General features: G+C 33.8%; 1 protein-coding gene across 1 annotated transcript; it reads right to left on the reverse strand.

Moving 5' to 3' along the window:
• Nucleotides 1-12,478: 12,478 nt before the first annotated feature.
• On the reverse strand, nt 12,479-19,691 carry LOC145611284 (uncharacterized). Its single transcript, XM_081666597.1, has 6 exons — nt 19,411-19,691; nt 19,027-19,091; nt 17,766-18,447; nt 13,510-13,602; nt 13,321-13,382; nt 12,479-12,745 (listed from the first exon to the last, which is right to left on the reverse strand). Exons 1-6 carry the CDS (start codon nt 19,672-19,674, stop codon nt 12,640-12,642), a joined length of 1,272 nt encoding a protein of 423 aa, XP_081522723.1. The 5' UTR covers nt 19,675-19,691; the 3' UTR covers nt 12,479-12,639.
• Between the last annotated feature and the right edge of the window lie 456 nt (nt 19,692-20,147).

The following is a 20,147-nucleotide window of genomic DNA, read 5'->3' on the forward strand; positions in this document are numbered from 1 at the left end:
ACCACACACTATAATTGCTGAAAAAGTTTTAAAGGGGAAATTGAAAATCATGCGAGAACAGAGATATAATAATAATAATAATAATAATAATAATAATAATAAATTAAACAAGAGAGCACGTCCTATAATATAAATGAGACATTTAATTAAACACAGTCAATTTATTAAATTAAAAATAGTCGATTTAAAAAAGTGGAGCGAGGGCGGTATAAAGGATCGATGTGTGCATAAACAAATGTTTAAATCAGTTATACCACGAGTTCATGTCTGCACTGGGTTGCTCATGATCGAGAGTGATGGGCTTGTAAGAAATTAGTGTGCTCAAATTTCAGAACAACTATCTGCTGCAGTAACATTTATTCTCATCATTGTTTGGAATCAAGCTACTTTTATTTGGGTACGTATAGTTTTTTAATGTAGTTTTTTTTAGGAATAGCATTTTATGAGTTGGAGTTTATCTGATGCTACTGTCTTCAGCTATATTTTGACAGCTATGATGAGCTAGCTACATAGTACATACTATATATTTGTGCAATTGTGCATGCTACATATAGTATTATTACAAAAAAATAGTAGTTTAGTCGGTTATAGTCTTGATGATGGTAGAGAAGACTTGGAATCAAATCTTGTTTACATTATCAATTCAAAGGGTTATGTTAGTGGCTACTAGCTAGTGGAGAAAATACGAGTTATAGTATATATTAGTGTTATCTGTTATGGACAGCTATGGTGAACGAACTACGAGTTGAGCATCCATTGACGTCGTCTTTAGTAGGGCATGAACAATTTAACGGTTATTCTAGTTTTATTTAATTAATTAGATTGAATATCAGTAATAAGCTTGAATATATTACTAACATGTACTACTATACTGTTTAATTTGTAGTGTCTAACAGATAGTTTTGAAGTGGGGTGAAGAGTGAGTTATAGAAAGTTCTAAGAGACAATGTCGTTTATTTGAAAGATGGAGAGAAAAGTGTCAGTAAAATAGGAGTGTTGTGTTCAGACTTCAGAAGAGATTTGCTAGTATAATTCTCCGAATGCATAGGAGTATTACTTTACTCCGCATGACTTAAGGTTGTGCGTTTAAAAGCATGATGGTTTGGATATCCGATCTAACCAGGAATATTTTCGAATCAAAAGGAGGATGCCCCAATTTCTAACGGTAAGAAACAAATATTGTTTCTCACATGGCATTTTCGTAAATAAACCAACAACTTTATTGAACTGTGGAGCCCACAATAATGAAAAAGTTGTTAATTTATTCACGAAAATGCCCCCATGAGACAAATTTCGTGTCTCACCATGAGAAACAGAGAATTTCTCAATCAAAAGTCCAATACCCAAAATTTGAAATACAACTAAGCTAAAGGTGATCATTGGACGGGTTGGGCCGGGTTCGGGCTGGGCCGAAGCTAAAAATTATACCCATTTCTCGGGTTGGGTCGGACCAAGCTTTGGGCCAGGATTTTTGTGCCCAACACCAGTCCAAAATGATCGGGCCAATTTCGGGCCGAGCCTAAAAAATCAACTAAATATGTGTAAAAACGTAATCCCAAACCCGTCCAAAAATTTTAATTTTTCGGGTCGGGCCGGAAAATTCTGCCCAAAACCCGCCCAACATCGGGCTAGGCTAACCTTGATCACCTCTATACTAAGTATTTGATTTTAACTTACTTCATTAAAACCCCCTCCCTCATTTCCATTTTCTCTCCCTCGTCGATCTCTCTCTTCACCATTTGTAAAATCCCTCTAAAGGCCTGTTCACTTTAGGTTAATTTCAGTTTAGTCCAGTTCAGTTCAGCTCAGCTTCAATCAGTTAAGTTTAGTTCAACTCCAATCAGTTCAGTTCAGCTCCTAATTTCGTTCTCTCATAAAATATTCATTAGCTCTATTCATTTCAGTTCACTTCAGTTTAATTAGCTCTAATCAGTTCAGTCTAGTTAGCTCCAATCAATTCAGTTCAGTAAATGTGAATAGGCCCTAACTTTGCTACTCTAAATCCACACTAATAATGGTTTAGGTTAAGGGGGTAACCATGGGTTAGGGATTTTTTTTTTATTGAACGTTAAAAAGCTTAACCAAAGGTTAAACTTGAGTTAAGGGTCTAAGGGGGTGTTTGGTATAGTAATTTTAGATGTAGGATACTGATTCAATTAAGTGTTTCCATTTCTACTTGTTTGGTATGTGTTAAAAGTAACAAATTCCCCCAATTTGTTACCCTTGACAAACTGTACTAGTGGAAACAAAATACCGTTTCCTTACTCAATCACAATTTAAGCTACTGAAATTGTTTTCATTCAATTAGGATACCAAACATATAGTAAACGTAACGTTTATCATTACCCTTTCCCCTACTTATTTGAATCCAATCCCTTTCATTTACAATGTTTATACCAAACACCCCCTAAAGTATGTAACGTCATATATGGTCTTAAGTAGAGTCTAGTAGTAAAATAAAAAAAAAATTAAACTATTTACAGTAGTAAATCACAATAATTTAAATTTGCGGTACTAATTTTCAAAAGACATTAATACGCGGTAGTAATTGACAAATTATACATTGTAGAAATATGATAATAGTATTAACAAGTAGGGCAAGACCTTTAGTTATACGCCTGTACGCCTGTCATATTACCAAATTTCACTGACGTATTACCCTACTTGTTAATAAGAGTAAGATCTTGTGTATCCTTACCTTATAAAAAGTTTGGGATAATTCTTATAAATAGTATTTGGATAATTATACCATTTAAAATGTTTATAATTTATTTCCCTTTATTGATGTTAACTACATCTTTTTTTTCAAACTCTTAGTGTTTGGACAATTATACCCTCTAAAATAATTTATTTACTTATTTGGTCTCATAATGTTAGGAAATTTTAACAAGAATGCACCGACCTTTACCCCGTTCTCCCAACCCAAAAATACACCTAAGTTTGCATTTATTTTCCCAAAATGCACCCAAATAACCGATAACTTGTTAACGTTGGAGAAAATGGTTAAAGTTCATTTTCATGCATTAGGTGGTGAATCACAATAAATAATTTTAATTGAGTAATTATTTCTTTTTTTTTTAAAGATAGTTTTTCATAAAAAAAAAAAATAAAAAAATAAAAAGTGGAAAATAAAAGTTTTTTTTTAACTTATAGCACCATAAATAAGCACAAAGTTTTATTATAACACCACAAAAACCGAAAGTTTATCATAACACCGCCAAAAAAAATGGCTTTCACCATCACTTAATGGATTCTTGGAAGAAATTCTTTAGTGGGGTCCACCACATACACCTGTCACTAATGCATTTGGTTGACAAATAAGGAGAAAAGGAGAAATTAGAAAATAACCATAAACCCTAACCCAGCCGGCCACCACCCCCACCAACGGCAAGTCGGCAACCCTTAACCCCCACTGCCGGCATCCCAACCCTCCACCGCCGGCACCCCTGCTCCATCCCACCTCGTCGCCAAAAGCCCTTCCTTGATCGTCATAACTAGCCCATCGACCACCCCTAAAACCGCCGACCTCTCCATTTCCTTTCCCCTTCCTCAAACCACCCTAGCCCCTTCGGCCCACCTTGAAAACCACCCACCTTTCCCTCACCCTTGAAACAACAAAAATTGATCATTGAAATCGGTCGTTCTAGGACTGCCACGGATTTCGGTTGTTTTAAAGGTGAAAGGTAAGGCAAGGGTGGGTCGAATGGGTTTAGGTTGCCGATTTGGAGTGAGGGAAAGGAGAGGAGGACAAAACTCTGTGGTGGGGTGTTTTAGGGTTGTGCTAGCACTACAAAAATTTGTCCTTATAGCTATGGGTAAAAGCCGTTGCTAATTGCTAAAAATCTGTTGCTGGACATAGCTAGCTACAGATATATCGACAGAATCACTCCGTTGGTAAAAACCTTGTCGCTAAATGAATTTAGAAACGAAAAAAAAATCCGTCGCTGGACTTAGCAACGGAAAAAAAAAATCCGTCGCTGGATTTAGCAACGGAAAAAATAAATCCGTCGCTAGATTTAGCAACGGAAAAAATAAATCCGTCGCTGGATTTAGCAACGGATTAAAAAAATCCGTTGCTAGATTCAGCAACGGAAAAAAAAAACATTTTGAATCTAAAAAAAACTGCTATTTGGGTCGACCTCACTCGGGTCAACCCGACTCGGATTTGTCGACCTTACTCGGGTCAACCCAACTCGGCTTTCCATGTAAGGCTCCTTGAATCTCCAATCGCAAGAATTGCTAATAAATGATAATAAATGAAAGAAATATTAGAGACGGATCCGTCTCTAACTTAGCAATGGAAAAATAAATCCGTCTCTAACTTAGCAACGGAAAAATAAATCCGTCTCTAACTTAGCTACGGAAAAAAAATCCGTCTCTAAATTTAGCAACGGAAAATAAATCTGTTGCTAGATTCAGCAATGGAAAAAAAATCCGTTGCTGATTTAGCAACGGAAAAAAAATCCGTTGCTAATTTAGAGACGAATTTTCAATCCCGTTGCTAATTTAGCGACGGAATTTTTAATTCCGTCTCTAATTTAGAAATGGATTTCTTAATTCCGTCTCTAAATTAATTTAGAGACGGATTTTTTGATTCCGTCTCTAATTTAGAAACGGATAAAATTCCGTCGCTAGAATTCCGTTTCTATATGGACATTTTTTTGTAGTGTAGGGTGGTGCTTCGTGTTGGTGGTCGGCTAGGGTGGGTTTCACTAGTGATGGTAGTAGGTTAGGGGTGTTGGTGGTGGGGGTAGGATAGGGAAGGGGTGTCGACGATGGGGGTAAGGTTGTTAGGTTAGAGTTTGGGGTTTTTTTTCTTTTTCTTTCTATTTATCTTTTTTCAAAATAATACATTAGTGACATGTGTACATTGTGGGCCCACTAACATATTCAATCCAATAATGGGTTAAGTGATGGTGAAATTCATTTTTTTTGGTTTTTTTTTTCTGATGTTATAATAATAGTTTTGATTTTTGTGATGTTATAATCCAATTTTGTGATTTTTGTGGTGTTATAACTTATAAATCAAAATTTCAATAAACAAGATTTTTAAATTGATTTCCAACAAACGATTGTGGAGCCATGAATCTTTAACTAGGGGCAGGGCTGTTTCTGAGTTTTTAAGGGCCTAGGGGCAAACTAATAATTAGGGTCCCCCTATAAATTTGGGTGTTTGTGTGATATACTAAATTTACATTAAATTTTTAAAAAAATTATACTTAAAAATAGTACTCCCTCCGTTTCATATATAATGTTAGTCTCATTTACGTATATCGATGCAAATCTTTGATCGCATTATAGTAGTAAAAATTATAAAAAAATTAGATATTAATAAAGTACTCATCGAGACGAATAAAACTATATCTCACATGACTATATTTGTTATTATATATAGAGAGAAATTTAGAAGAATCCCTTTATTTTTTTAGAGTTAAAATATTCCAAATGGGACTAACATTATGAAACAGAGGAAGTATTAACTTAAAGTACGAATACGCTATAGTCTAAATAAAAATGTTTATCTATAAAATTTATTTAAAAAAAATGAAAAAAGTAGCAAAAAAAAAAAAAAAAAAAACAAGAAAGTCACGGGGATAGGACTTGGGAGGATCATATATGTACCTTGGATATGTTCAAAATGAATAGTGTTATAATACTTAGCTTTTTATAAGATTTATTAGAAATATTATAGCCTGTTCGTCTCATATTATACTGCATGTATTCTATATTTGGTGTTTTAAAATGTCGTAAATGTCCTATTTTTATATATATTTTGCTGAGTTTTTAGATAGTCACGTAGGATTTAATTTTCTTAGTGCGCCAGGTAGAATTATAAATTTTAGTAGTAGCCAATTAAATAAGAGATTATTAAAATCTTTTATAATTAATAATTCAAATGCCACGTAAGCAAAATAAATTAAGGAATTTTATCTAAATATATAACCAATTTTAGCACATAAATTAAGAAAAAATATGTATTATAAAAAAATTCAAACAAACCGTGTATTACACGGGCTTCATCTAATATTATGGAATGGGAGAGTAGTAAATAAGAAAATTGAAAGGCGACTATAAAAATAAAACTTAAAAAAATAAAATAAAAAAATGAGAGGGGAGATTGAAACAAATACAAAAAGAAAACAGGTAAGGAAAATTATATGCTCTTGTAAAATTTCTTTCAAAAAAAAAAGCTCTTGTAAAATTTCCAAAAAAATTAAAACAGAAGAAAAAAAAAAGAATTTGTTTAACGCAATTTCTATCATACTCATGGAGTACCATGTACACGGTACTCCTGGTTTTATAAAACTCATGTTATTTTGACGTTAACTCTTTGTTACTTCAAATTGTATATATGTTATTTTTAAATACATGTATATTATTTTGCCCTTTTCTCATTCATCTTCCTCCCGCACTCACTCTCTCTTCCTCTCAACTACTCTAACAAAATCATACACTTTCTCTCTCCTTTCTTCTTTCAATATTCTGGGTTTTTGAGGAATCAACCTCACTCTCATTCTCTCTCTCTCTCTCTCTCTCTCTCTCTCTCTCTCTCTCTCTCTCTCTCTCTCTCTCTCTCTCTCTCTCTTCCTCTCACTACTCCAACTCTAAATCAAACACACTTTCTCTCTCCTCTTTTTTCTTCTAATTTTCTGGGTTTCCTAGAAATCAATTGATTTGAAGGTAATTTAAGGGTTTAAATGTTATGTCCAGTAATTAAATATCTTCTAAAGTGTTTGATTCTATTCATGATGCCTTAAAACTCAACAACGCTAATGTTATTTTGATGTGAATTTATTATTATTTCAATTTTTATATATGTTATTTTTAAATAAGTACATGTTATTTAATGTAAATTAAAAATAGCATGAGTTGAGGTTGAAGTAAATAACATATTGTTGTAACAAAATAACACAACATTTAAACAATAACATAAAGTGTGCGCAAAATAAATCAAATATATTGTGTAAGGAGTACCATGATCCATATTACTCCTTCATTCCACTATAACAACAACTTGCTTTGACCACTAAGCTAGTTTGCTTAATTGTTAAACATTTAAGGAGATTTATTGTTATAGCTTAAATAATTTCCTTAAAACAGTGAATTTGATTTGGGGGCTTAGGCGACCACCCCGGCTGCCCTGCCCAGCAACGGTACCAATTAGGGGACGACAATCAAAAATTGCATAGTTTGAGAAAATATTGAACAAATAAATAGTTTAATAGTTAAAGTTTTGCGGCTTAAAAAACCCAAAAGAAATATCTTATGGCATACAGTTAAACAAGGATGAAACAAATTAAATAAAGTTTTCTTGAGTTAGTTTGGTTTTGAGGATAATCCTTTATGTTTTATTCGTTTTATTCGTTTCGTCGGATCATGAGGACTAAACGTCTTATATTAATTTTTCCTCCTCTTGTGGTACATTACTAGTGGTACTTAAACCACCTATTTCGACATTATTTTCTTAATTTTGGGGAAGCTACATAAAGGAGCTAAACATGAATGGTAGAAGATTGAGTTATATTGTTGTTTTGGACTTGTTTGAATTAGCCTTATCAGGTGAGTTATCTAACATGTTATTAAACTTGGGCATGTAATTTACACCCCGAAGTTTGACCCGATCCAAGAAATAGGCTAATTTTCTTAGCCTCGACTCGGCCCAGCTTGCACTTTGATCAAGTATATCCTTATCAAGTAACCCTAACTACACGGTGTAGCCAACCACATATGAAACTTTGCATTACTAATATAATTTCTTTTTATGAAGAAATTTTATGAATTCAATCTAACTACGGAGTACTTCGTATTACTCCCTCTGTCACTTTTTAATAGTCCCTTATGGCCATTTTCACGGGAATTAATAAACACAAATAAAAATAGTAAAAGCACATTGAAAAAGTAAATTGACATTGTGTATGCAAAATAGTAGAGAGACAAAGTAATAAAGGTACATTGAAAAACAAAATTTACATAAAAAAGTTAAATTTGCACAAATATTGTTGCAAATTGGAGGGAATTTTGGTAAAAAAAATTAATATTAATGGCTATAGAAAAAAGCAAATGGGGTGAAAATTTTGGGACTAAAATTTTTCTATAAAAAACTATCAAAAAGGGGACGAAGAGAGTATAAAACTAAATCGAAATGAACCGAACCGAAAAATCCAATACCTAATGTCCCAATGTAGCAAGTATCGAAATTTCAAAACAATAAATTTACGTCCGAAAATAACGGTTACTCAAAATAAATTACTTTGCACATCATACGAAATCACAGCATCGGTAATTCCACGAGGAATGTTGGGCCAAAAATGAACAAAACCATATGACAAAATCGTGGGTTTTTATAGAAAGAGCAAATGATTTATCATTATGGGCAATCCTATCGGCTTGGCTATTCTTTCAAGGTAATTTCCCTGTTGTCAGAAAATACACGTGTCATTGATTCAAATGTGCAGCATACTGCATGTGTCAGCGTCAGAAATCATGTGACCACACATTTGCAAATCACCAAACTTCCCTTTATTCTATTCTAAATTTGGTTGATTGTGTTCAAGGTAACTCCAGCTTCAAAAGTTGGCCTTGGATTGTTAAGAGTTTACTTCATAAACATGCTCATTTTAATTTTATGTTTGAACATGGACATAAACAATATATATAGGGATTAAATAAATAAGCATAAGATGATATACAAGTAATATATATACTATATCCGTTAATGGTTATTTGCAACTTTAGAAATATTATATACCTCACAAATAATACCCTAAAGTTGCAGATAACCATTAACGGAGGTAGTATATTACTTCTTCCGTTTTTTATTTGCTTGGAATATAGCCTTGTACTCCGTAGCACATAGTTTGAAGTCAAGATTTTATAATGTAAATGGATAAATTATTCAAAATAATTTTTACACATGATACCTAACTATACTCTGATTCTCATGTTAAAATAATTTTGATATATAAAGTTGCTCATTTACCTTCGCTAATCACTCCTAAAATTGCATGCCTAAAAGTGTGTTGTAAGTAAAATAAATAGAGAAAGTTTGTTATAAATTATTTATCGGTTTTTAACCATTATCTTTAACTTTTGATTGAATTAGTTCTTTGATATGGTATTAAGAGTCAACATGAACAAACAGATTATAAATAATATCCCATTCATCATTTCTTTTAAGAGGAATTTGTATAGCATGAGAAAGTCCAACTTGCATCCATATTTGTGCTATTATGCAATGAAGCGTGATATAGTATACAAAGTATAAATTAATTTTGGACTTCAACTATTTACTTAATCTTTAGATTGCATACACTCAAATTAAATCTAGTGGCATTTTGTTTTCTTTCTATTTTTCGTAAGGTCCATCTATACACCCGTATATAAGATGTATCAAGTCATTCAGTACTTTTTAGTTCAACTTTTTGTAGCTTATTTGATTTGATCTAAACAGGTATGATATGATGTAATCTGAATTAATTGACTGATTCGACCAAACTTTAACCTTATATATATCAAGTATAATCTTATTAAATTTTGCTTTGTATTTTACTGAAATGGAATTTTCACAATAATTATTGTAGGACGAAAGGAGTACTCCCGTAAATGTTAATACCACCACTTAGAAATTTCGGAAAGAGGAAGAAGATTTAAAAAAGCTGCTGTCTAGCCACCGCAAAATTCCACGGGTTCCCAAAATGTTGGACAAATGCCAACTGTCAACCATTTGTACGTATTACAGTACATTGTATTTATCAGGCACAAGGAAGGATGTATTCATGTACGTAATAATCTTTAAGGGGAAAACGCCTATTTAAAGGTCAAACCCAAAACCACACTTGATTTTATAGGCATCTTTTGTCCCAATTCTACACTTGATTTGTAGGTAATATATATGTTTGTCACATGTATCTTGACATTTCACTAATAAATACACAGGAAAACAAATGCGTCATTGTTAAACATAATAATAAGTAACTATAATTTGTTCATAAGTATTGTCAATACTTTTCTCCCCATTTCAAAATGATCTTAAATTAACTGTATATGTTTGTCAACGCGTTATTTTAACTATGAAAATCTTTAATTAATACGAAGTAATTAGTATTTATTAAGTTAAATCAAACGAGACCCAACATAACTATGTTGTTATATTTTATAAACAGTAAATTTAAAAGTTCTCTCATTTTTAAAACTAAATAGTGTCAAGATTCTTAATAGGATTATCTATCGTTAGAAACATAGCGAGGGAGTGTGATGGAATGTGACCAAATGGATTTTTCGGGTCATGACTCTTATGAGCTACAATCAGGGCCGTCTCCGAGAATTTGGTGGCCCTGTTCTACCTTTTAAAATCGGGCCCTTTAATTTTGGAGGACTATTTTAAAAGGTTAAAAATATTATTATTATAAAATGGCTTTTTTTTTTCGAGTACAGTACTACAAATTATTATAGAGCTTAAATATTCATAGTAATAAGTTTCATAGCAATTCAATAAAACAACAAACAAAAACTTTTTATTTAAAAAGTGTCATCCTTTTAATTTTTTTGAAGCAAAATCCACAAATATATCTTCATAATCAAAGATGAATTTTTAGGTTTTAGTTTGAAAATGATGGTCTTTTACGAGGAAGAAGGTGAATTTGTAAGGTTATAATTTTTATTTTTTTAAATTATGGGCCCTGATTTTGGGGGGTACTGTTACGTGTGTGATAAAAAACATGTCTACAGACGGCCTTGGCTACAACGTTTGTATAGCTTAATACATACTGAGCACTTCCAAATACGAAGTATGAGCTATAGTAATTGTAACAAAGTGTAGAAATATTCATTACTTTGCGTGCTTTTGTTCCTCATAATCCTTTTAAGTAATGTTTTAAGTACACACTTAATGTATGCAACATTTGTGAAGTAAAGCTTATGTTATGGGTCAATTCTATACTTTATTATTAACAAATTTCTGTTATGGGAGTCTGAAGCGGACTTCAAGCTGCTCTAGTCAAAGACTTGGGCTGCTCTAGTCGAATTTTGTAGCTCATCACCTCGCACTGATTAATGTCGTTCGATACAGAGCAAGCAGTAGTAATCACGGCCCCCTATGGATTAATCCTTATGTTTTAACGAATACTATTCTACTTGAATAAATGCCCATGATTTAACCATTTTAAGTAATTAATGTTATAATGGTACCCACCCCAAAGCCTCACCTCGGACCTTTTCTATGCATCGCTTGTTTAATTTGCATCATTAAAATATTATCCAATCAACTTCACTTTTACATAAACAAGTTAATGAAATCAACCTATTACTTTTATTTCATAAACTTTTTTTGCCATAGAAAGAATCACAAATATTGCAGGATGGATGGAGTTTCCGCAACTTTAATAAGTAATCTAGGATAATTTTAGATGTGTCATCAAGTTACTCGAACAATGGCAATAATTATTTCATGTAAACAAAAATTATGGCAATAATTATTTAATTAATAACTAACCTAATATTTTACTAACCTAGATTGTTTTTTGTTTTTGTTTTTGTTTTTTTTTTGGTGGGGGGGGGGGGGGGGCTTACATACCTAGATCTTTTAATAACTAGTTTGATTTATTATTTTATGTTCGTCGATGCAAAACTTCAACGGGTAATACTATCTTAATTATGCATTATATAAATTACACATGCACTGAAATGAATTTAACAAGGATTTAAATGACCATAGTTTTCTTAAAGTATAAATCATAAAATGTAATTGATGTGGAATCCATAAATAGAGTACGGAATGCACATTGTAGAAATAAAGTTTAAAAAAAAAAAGTATATTGTTATTACCATATAATTAGTTCCAAGTCTAGATTGGTACCAAACCATAATTCTTTTTCAATATCATTTTATGGTTAATGCTAACTATTCATTATTCAATTAACTTCATTAATTATAGGAATGGATTAAACTTGCCCACCTTTTCTACCACTCTTGCTCTTTGTCATCATTCATCTTCCACCATAAAAACCACTTTACCATGCTTACTAATGGATCAAAAACTCAAAAACCACCCTTACCAGTTACCACCACCTTTTATATACACCAATTGAATAAAAAACTAAATTATTTTATCCCTCAAAATGGAGCAATTGTTAATATTGTGCCTCAAATTAGCGCAATTGTGCCTCAAATTTGACACCCATCATGCACATATGTTATGATAATTGGGTGGGAGAGGTGGTGGGGCTCATTGTCCTCCTTTGTGTGGGTTTAAGGAGAGACAAGGAAAACAGTGTGGTCCGGTTCACCGTTTCAGAGAGAAGGAAAAAGAAGAGAAGGTGTCTGTCCGGCTAAGCTAAGAGCGGTGGTGTCTGCTGCCCGTGGGCTGTTTTTGGTGGGTGGCCGATGAGATAAGGATATGAATAGCAACGGGTGATTTGAATAGCATAGGCAGCACTAGTCCATTTGAAGAGATATACTAACATAAAAGAGAGTTATAAGATGTAGGAAACAGATATATATCAATTATATCAAGCCAATTGCCATTTCAATCAACAAATAATCCTTAATTGTTATACAAAATATAAAAATTAATAGTAAGTGAACATTCGACCAAAAATTTGCCCAGATGTTAGTCCACATTCAAGAACATTGAGGCAAGTGTCATTCTTCATCATCATAATTGAACTTAACTGAATGAGATTGCAGATCAATGTGCCCTCCTCTGTAGCTTCCACGTTTTTTCTTGGTTTTCTCATGGCGAAAATCCCTATTAACAATATAGGGAACGAAATCAAGATAAACAGTAAAACATATTCATAATGTTCAAAATTCTTGAAGTCGACAATGCACAAGGTCTAATCAGATATAAATAATATAAATAAGGTGATTATCAAGTCTCAAGTTCTGAAAAATTCAGGTGAAGAAAACGCACCCTAAAACAGTTTGGTTGCAAGCTATTCACAAAACTCCAGCAAGAGAGTAAATATGTAAATATGTGACGAATAAATTTGTCACTCAAGGAAAGACTAGTCCAGGATAGAAAGAACAGAAAAGGTACTGGACTTAATTCTCAAACAAGTCGATACTCAATGACTAGCTTGAATGGAATACAGTTAAACAGGGGCATTTGCAAATCAATATTCTCATAAGTCATAACTAAAAAGCAACAGAGGTAAAGAGGATAGGGGAGGAGTGGCTCCCTTAAGTCTTAACTATCATTCATTATACTTTTTATAGCAGTTAAAAATGACGCCAGCATAATGCCTATAACCCTTGATAGTACGAGCCTATAGGGTAAATAGAGCATTTCCATGTAGATAGAAAAGCAGAGTAGGGATTTACCTTCCTCTAACTTGCCCCAAAACCTCCTGTGCTTTAGCACCGTAGCCACTATCTGCACCATCCTGTAAACATGGGGAAGGTGTTTAGACATACTACAGATACTTTTGTAAGAATCACATACTCTAAAGGGTCTGAAATGACACAAGAGATAAAGAATAAAATTAAAAGAACAATTCTGAATCACCAGACCTTTGCCCAATAAGAATTATCTTGAAGCCTTTCATCTACAAATTCCACCTCCTCCTCTTTGACCCTCCGGAAGGCATTTGCAGAAGTTCTTGGCTGCAAAAGTAAGCATTAATCATCAGTTTTAGTTTCAATCATACAATATTTGATGTGGTAGAATTACAGCGACCATGCACGTCCATTCATCTGTGCACAGATCAAGTGATGATACATATAGAAAGACCGGGGGGGGGGGGGGGGGTGGTAAAATATAAATCACAATCCTGGTGAAAGGTAGTTCAAATAAACAACCACCAGCTTAAGTCCCATTGAGATGAAATCCAAGAGATTCAAAATATAAGCAGCCTAATCCCAAAAAAGATAAAACCTTGCAACACACTTTTTCACAGTATTTAAGAAAAGTGGGGCTCATATGATTTAATACAATTAAAATGAGGGCGAGAGATGGTTAGGAGTATAATCTAGTGAGCCATAAGATTAAAATAAGGGTAATAGTACAACTTTTAACAAAAAAAAATTTCTAATTTTAGTGTGTCGCAAGTATTGTGACATTTTCATTTTAGAGAAGTGTTGCAAGTATAAAGAAACGGAGGAAGTATTAGAATGGCAGAAACATGAACTATTCAGTAACTTCAATTTTTTTTTGAAAGAGTAACTTCTTTTCATTCCAACACAGTAAAAAATACCAGCCCCACCCCCCCCCCCCCCCCCCAACCAAACACGCACAAACACACAGTACATACAAATAAAGGAAATATAAATATAAAAAACAAACACACACACACACACACAAAAGCACACAGCATTTCTGATCAGCATAATTGTAGCTTCTAGGAATTGACTCAAGTTGCCTATGATTTCAGAGCATAATGCAACTAAATAAAATCAGTAACAAACTAACAACTCATGTTTCACTACTTTCACAAGGCAAGGCATAGTGCCTTCTTACAGATTATAATGCTGATTAACAATATATAAGAAACTCGAAATCCTCGGATCAAAAAGAAGTGGATGACTATATGATTTGCAAACTATGTATCCTGACAGCAGAGATATGCTGAGGTAAAAAGTCTAATACTGAGAATCTCGCAACATAAATTGACTTGACAAGAAGCATAATAACTAATGAACTAAGGTCGAGGTAAGAGAGTGGAGCAATGAGGGTATAATAAAACCACTTCCATTTCAATATAGACAATAAACTTTGACTATGAACTACTCATACACTAACCCTTTACCAAATTCTATTGCTAGTTTACAATAATAAATGCAATCATGTAAAATATAAATGGATTAGTTTCAATTTTTTATTTTTAAATCATCAAAATATAAACTGTCATACACTCATACAATTAGAGAGATATTGATAGTAAAAGTAATGCATGTACAAGAGTGAGAAAAATGTAGCACTAATTTAGAAACAAAGCAAGTATTTTATATTGAAAGGCATTGTCTCTTGGTCAATCAAACATGTGGCTCCTAAAGTTTATCAATGGGCCACCTTTCACTATAAGATGCCACATAAAGATGCACATAAGTTCAAATAAAATATAAGATAAAAGAAAAGTATGTTGATACTTGAGCCTACAACCTAGTAAAACTTGAACCATCACCATCAAACCAACTCAGGAAATGATCAAATGATGACATCTAAAAGAAAAATTAATAGACATGTCATCATGTGAATTAGAAGGACAAGGGGAGTAAATAAAAATAATTCCCTTCTCCCCAACCCCTCCCCCCCCCCCCCCCTCCCCACCCTCATCCTCCACAAGTTGCAATCCATCTTCGACATCACCCCTCCCAAAATTATCTTTGCTTCACCACCGACCACCATTGCCAACTTATATACCCACAGCGAAGAAAAATAAAAATAACTTTAGAAAGAGCAAAATATCTCAATATAAAACGCGGGGGTTGTTAAGCTAACGGCCTCATTTTACCACGTAACACTTGGACTTAAACATAAATGGACAAACATATCATCACGTGTATTCCATGTTTTTCTTCCCTCTAACTCAATCTAACACTCTCTCCTTTTTACTATTATTTTTGTGGTGAAGGCCAAACACAAAACTTTTTCAAAATTATAGGGGAGAAATGCCAGGAATTTCGAGGAGATTCGAAAATTCTAGGCGTTTCTACCGCGTTTTTTCAGTTATTTTTTTTTTAGTTTTTTGTTTTTATCTTTGATCTCCAACTCAAATTGACACGAATAACATATCGTTGAAAAGCTCTGGAAGCCTACTTTCCAACCCAAATAGAATTGGTTCAATATCGTTTATAGATCTTAAGACATGGTCGAAATAATGCAAGGGTGTTGGTTTTAGCCCGAGTTTAATATTTCAGCCATATCTTAATTAGAAATGATATTGACCTGATTTCACTTTCAGAGCTTTCCAACGATATATTATTTATGTTAATCATAGTCCGCGATCAAAAGTTACGATAACAAAAACCCTAAAAATACTAGAAAATAAACGCGGGAAATGCTTAAAATTATCGAATATCACGTGGAATTTAGAAAATTTCTAGGCTTTTCTACCCTATATTTTGAAAAGATCGGGCGTTTGGCCTCCACCCAAAAATTAAAAATAAATAGACTTTAACTCCGATGATGACCTTGCCCTTGGTTGGTGGTCGTTTGTTGGAAGGAGAAAATATTAGACCGAATTAAAAAGCAAGAAAAACATGGTATACACACGAGGGTATATTTGTCCAATCATGTTTAAATGTGTGCGTTACCTATTAGTGAACCGTAAAAAGAGAGTAATAGTTCATCTATCTCTCAAGTTCTTTACCATTAGAACGATTGAAACATGGGAATCTTAATAAGTCACTTCTGGTATCTTAATAAGTAAGCATTTCCTTTGCAAGCACAGAATGTAGCTATATAATACTCATTGTAGGGGTGTCTCATTAGTGATGTATAGCACCCAAGACTTCATTAAGGATTTGGCAATGGGTGAATGTTTTAAATATTTTGGGACGATCATCTAGTAAAATGGTGACATGAATCAAGACGTCGCCCACATGATTAAGTAGGGGCCGCTTAAATGAAGAGCAACCACGAGAGTGTTAAACATTCCTTTACAATTGAAGGGGAAATTATAAAAGGCTGTCATAAGGCCAGTGTTGCTCTATTTACATTATGTTGAGCTTCTAAGAAGAACCACATTAACATGGAGGTTACAAAAATGCGCATGTTAAGATGGATGTGCGAGAACACTGAGATAGAATAAAAAAAAAATGAGGCTATTGGAAAGAAAGAGCGAGTCATAGGCATTGCAAACAAATCAAGGGAAAATTTCCAGCGTTGGTTCGGGCGTGCAACGGGGACTTGAGGATGCACCGGTATGAAGAGTAGAAGAGTGGGACTATGGAGAGGTTAAACGAGGGAGAAGGAGAATGAACAAGGCTTGGTTGGAAGGAGATAAGAAGGATATGAAGCATATGAATATGCATGAAAATGAGGTATTTGATCTTTAGGGGTGGAGGAAAAAGATTTTTGTGGATCAATATACAAGGCTATCATGTAACATAGTCAAGTGCATTACACATCTTCCATCAAGGCACAATCACAAATGTTAGCATCTCCTCATACTTGTAATTCTTGAGCATTCGCACTTCTCATTTCTATTCTTGACAACATTAAGATCATTCCTCATATATCCCTATCCCTCATTGTAAGTATATATTTAGATCATATTCTAGGCAAAAGATCAAAGATATAATTCCACATATTCTCAAGGAATTCTACCAAGAGAATAGGAAGCAGGCAATACTGCAATCTTTAAGCCTCTTGTCTTGTCATGCCAAGATTTTTTAGTTTCTTTTTGGAAATGATGTCAGACATGATTTAGAATTACACCATGACATTCTAGATCATGTCCAACATTATTTCCAAAGATACAATATACTGGTGTAATTCTACAATATAATGTGTATGTCGTGTGGACATGAGCCTTAAACTACAATATAATGTGTATGCTTTGTGGAATAGCAAATAATTGACACTACACCCTTTTTTTTAAAAAATAAAAAATAAAAAATAAAAAAATAAATAAAAAAAAAATCTCAAATTACCAAAATTTTCAGTTAGATAATAGTTTATCATGGCATAGTGTAATTCTAGATCATGTCAAGTCTCCTCAGCTCAAGCAGTCAGGCTCACATGCAATAGACAATTAGACATATTAATCGTATTATAAATAGAATTCAGACCATGCCAAAGAAAGCACTATGTTGCGAATGCATACCTCAGCAGAACCATTGAGCTGCCTTATTTTATCCTTTTTATGGGACTCTTTTTCACCATCTTCCAAGACTCCATTGGCAGATCCATTAGGTGTTTTAGGAAGAATAGTTCCATTTGATTGATCTAGATCCTCTATCTTCCTACGCTTAGAGTCATCAAGTGCTGCCTTTTCAGCACAGTCAGTCTCATTTTCATCAGATGAGGACTTCTTTCTCTTTTTTGAACTTTTTTTCTCTTTATCAACCTCTGTAGTCTCTACAGTTGAACCATTGGGAATCAAAGTATTTTCTTTCTTTTTCTTATTTTTGGACTTCTCTTTCTTCTCTTCATGTGTAACATCAGATTTTTCTAATGTTTCTTTGTCCTCTTTCTTTTCCTCCTGAGATTCTTCCTTACGCTTCTTCTTCTTGTCCTTGGATTTCTTTTCAAATTCGTTTGGCACACTCAAAGAAACATCTTCAGGGTTTTCTGAGGGTTTTGGGTGAGTTTCCTCAGCAAATTGAGCAGAAGGATCACTAGCACTTTTGCTTTTCTTTTTCTTCTTTTGTTTTACACCAACATCATCAGCATGGCCTTCATCACCTCCATTTTCCTTTTCCAAAGATGCGACACCATTTAAACTTCCATCCTTTAGGTCAGTAGCTTTCTCATTGGTGGCACAATCACTAACTTTAGCATCATCCCTGCGCACAATGGAAACACAAATAGCATTAGGACACAGACTCTAGACCCAAGTAACTAAGCGAACATGTTCTTAAGACCAGACAACACAGAATCTTGACCCAAGCAAACTACCAAAACAACTACAATAACAAGAGAAGGAAACACAGACCCTTAAAGGTGACAAAAGCATGATCATTCCTACCACTCTACAACCAAATAATCAACAAAAACAACAACATATTTTATCCAAAAGGCTATCGAAATCCAACGATGACCATTGATCATACAAGGCCACACCAAAAGGCACATAATTTTACCAGCCGACACAAGAAATTTGACTTGTAATACACATAATAAACATTTTCTTGAACTCTTCCCTAAAAAAGAGAACATAAAACCCAGAAGAAGTATAACATTACCACTTTAACACCCCCAATTAATTTCCAAAAACAACAGCAACCAATGACATGTCGAAACGAATCCAGTATAAGCAATCTAGGACAACATTAAACAGTTTATAAATCATGATACATGAAATGAGCAACAACTTTATAAACACACTAGCAATATTTCACATTGATAAGTAGTTTTCAACCTACCTCAACTTTAAAAACTGGTAACACATCTCTTCCAAATTGAGCAAACAACTCTTCCAACTCTCCTTCTGCAAATTCGAAATCACAAATCAGGGACAAAAAACTGAACAAACCCCATTACAAATTAAGCTTGTACAAAACTCAAAATAAATTTTTGCAAATAAAAGACATAAAACTGAACAAACCCCATTACAAATTAAGCTCCAAAAAAACCCCAAAATCAAATTTGCAAATCAAAGACAAAAAAATTGAACAAACCCCATTACAAATTAAGCTCCAAAAAAAAACCCCAAAAATCAAATTAGCAAATCAAAGAAAAAAAAATTGAACAAATTCATTACAAATTAAGCTTACAAAAATCAACAAAAACTGAAAAATGAACCAAACCTCGATATCAGCCTCTTTGTGGAACTTCTTAAGAGATTTGGAGAAGCCATTAAGTTCTAAGAATTGACAAATGGATTGAAGAAGAAGTTTCCTCTGTTCAGGAGTAAGTGATATAAGGGATTTAGCGCCATTTTTGTGATGGAGCTTGATGTTAGACATTGAATTGAGGATAACCTGACGAGGTTTGAAAGAGGTGAAGAGAGTGGAAAAGGGAGGTGCGGCTTCTCCTCTGCTCTTCTTGTTGTTCCTCTCACAATCCTGCATGTAGGTTAAGGCTACGCTCGAGGAGAAACAAAGAGGGGGTTTCGAAGGTTCTAGTACTTAGGGTTTTAGGGTGTTTCTTCGATGTAGCTTTCGATTTTCAATTTTTTAATTTTTTAAGAAAAATATGGGCACAATAATCCGAATTTCGAACCCTGTCTCATCCGTACAAAATAATCACAATTTTTAATTACAGAGTATTTTTTAATAATTGAACTTTAATATTAATTCGCTCTAATTATTCTCAACCGATCATTTAACTTCTTATGATAAGTTATGAGACACGTGTTGGAAAAACCACCCCACTAGCCCAACCACCTTCCCAGCCACCCACCCGAACCCTTTCCTCGCAGCTCTAACAACCCAAACTCCCCTCCCTAGGCATCGGCGCTGCTCCCAACCCTCCCCCGAACTACCAACCCATTCCCTCCCCTATGAACACCCCCCACCCTCGAAAACCCCTTCTCCGTCCACAA

This window comes from Chenopodium album, chromosome 24 (genome assembly GCF_948465745.1).
Source record: "Chenopodium album chromosome 24, dcCheAlbu1.1, whole genome shotgun sequence".
Classification (NCBI taxonomy): Eukaryota; Viridiplantae; Streptophyta; class Magnoliopsida; order Caryophyllales; family Amaranthaceae; genus Chenopodium; species Chenopodium album.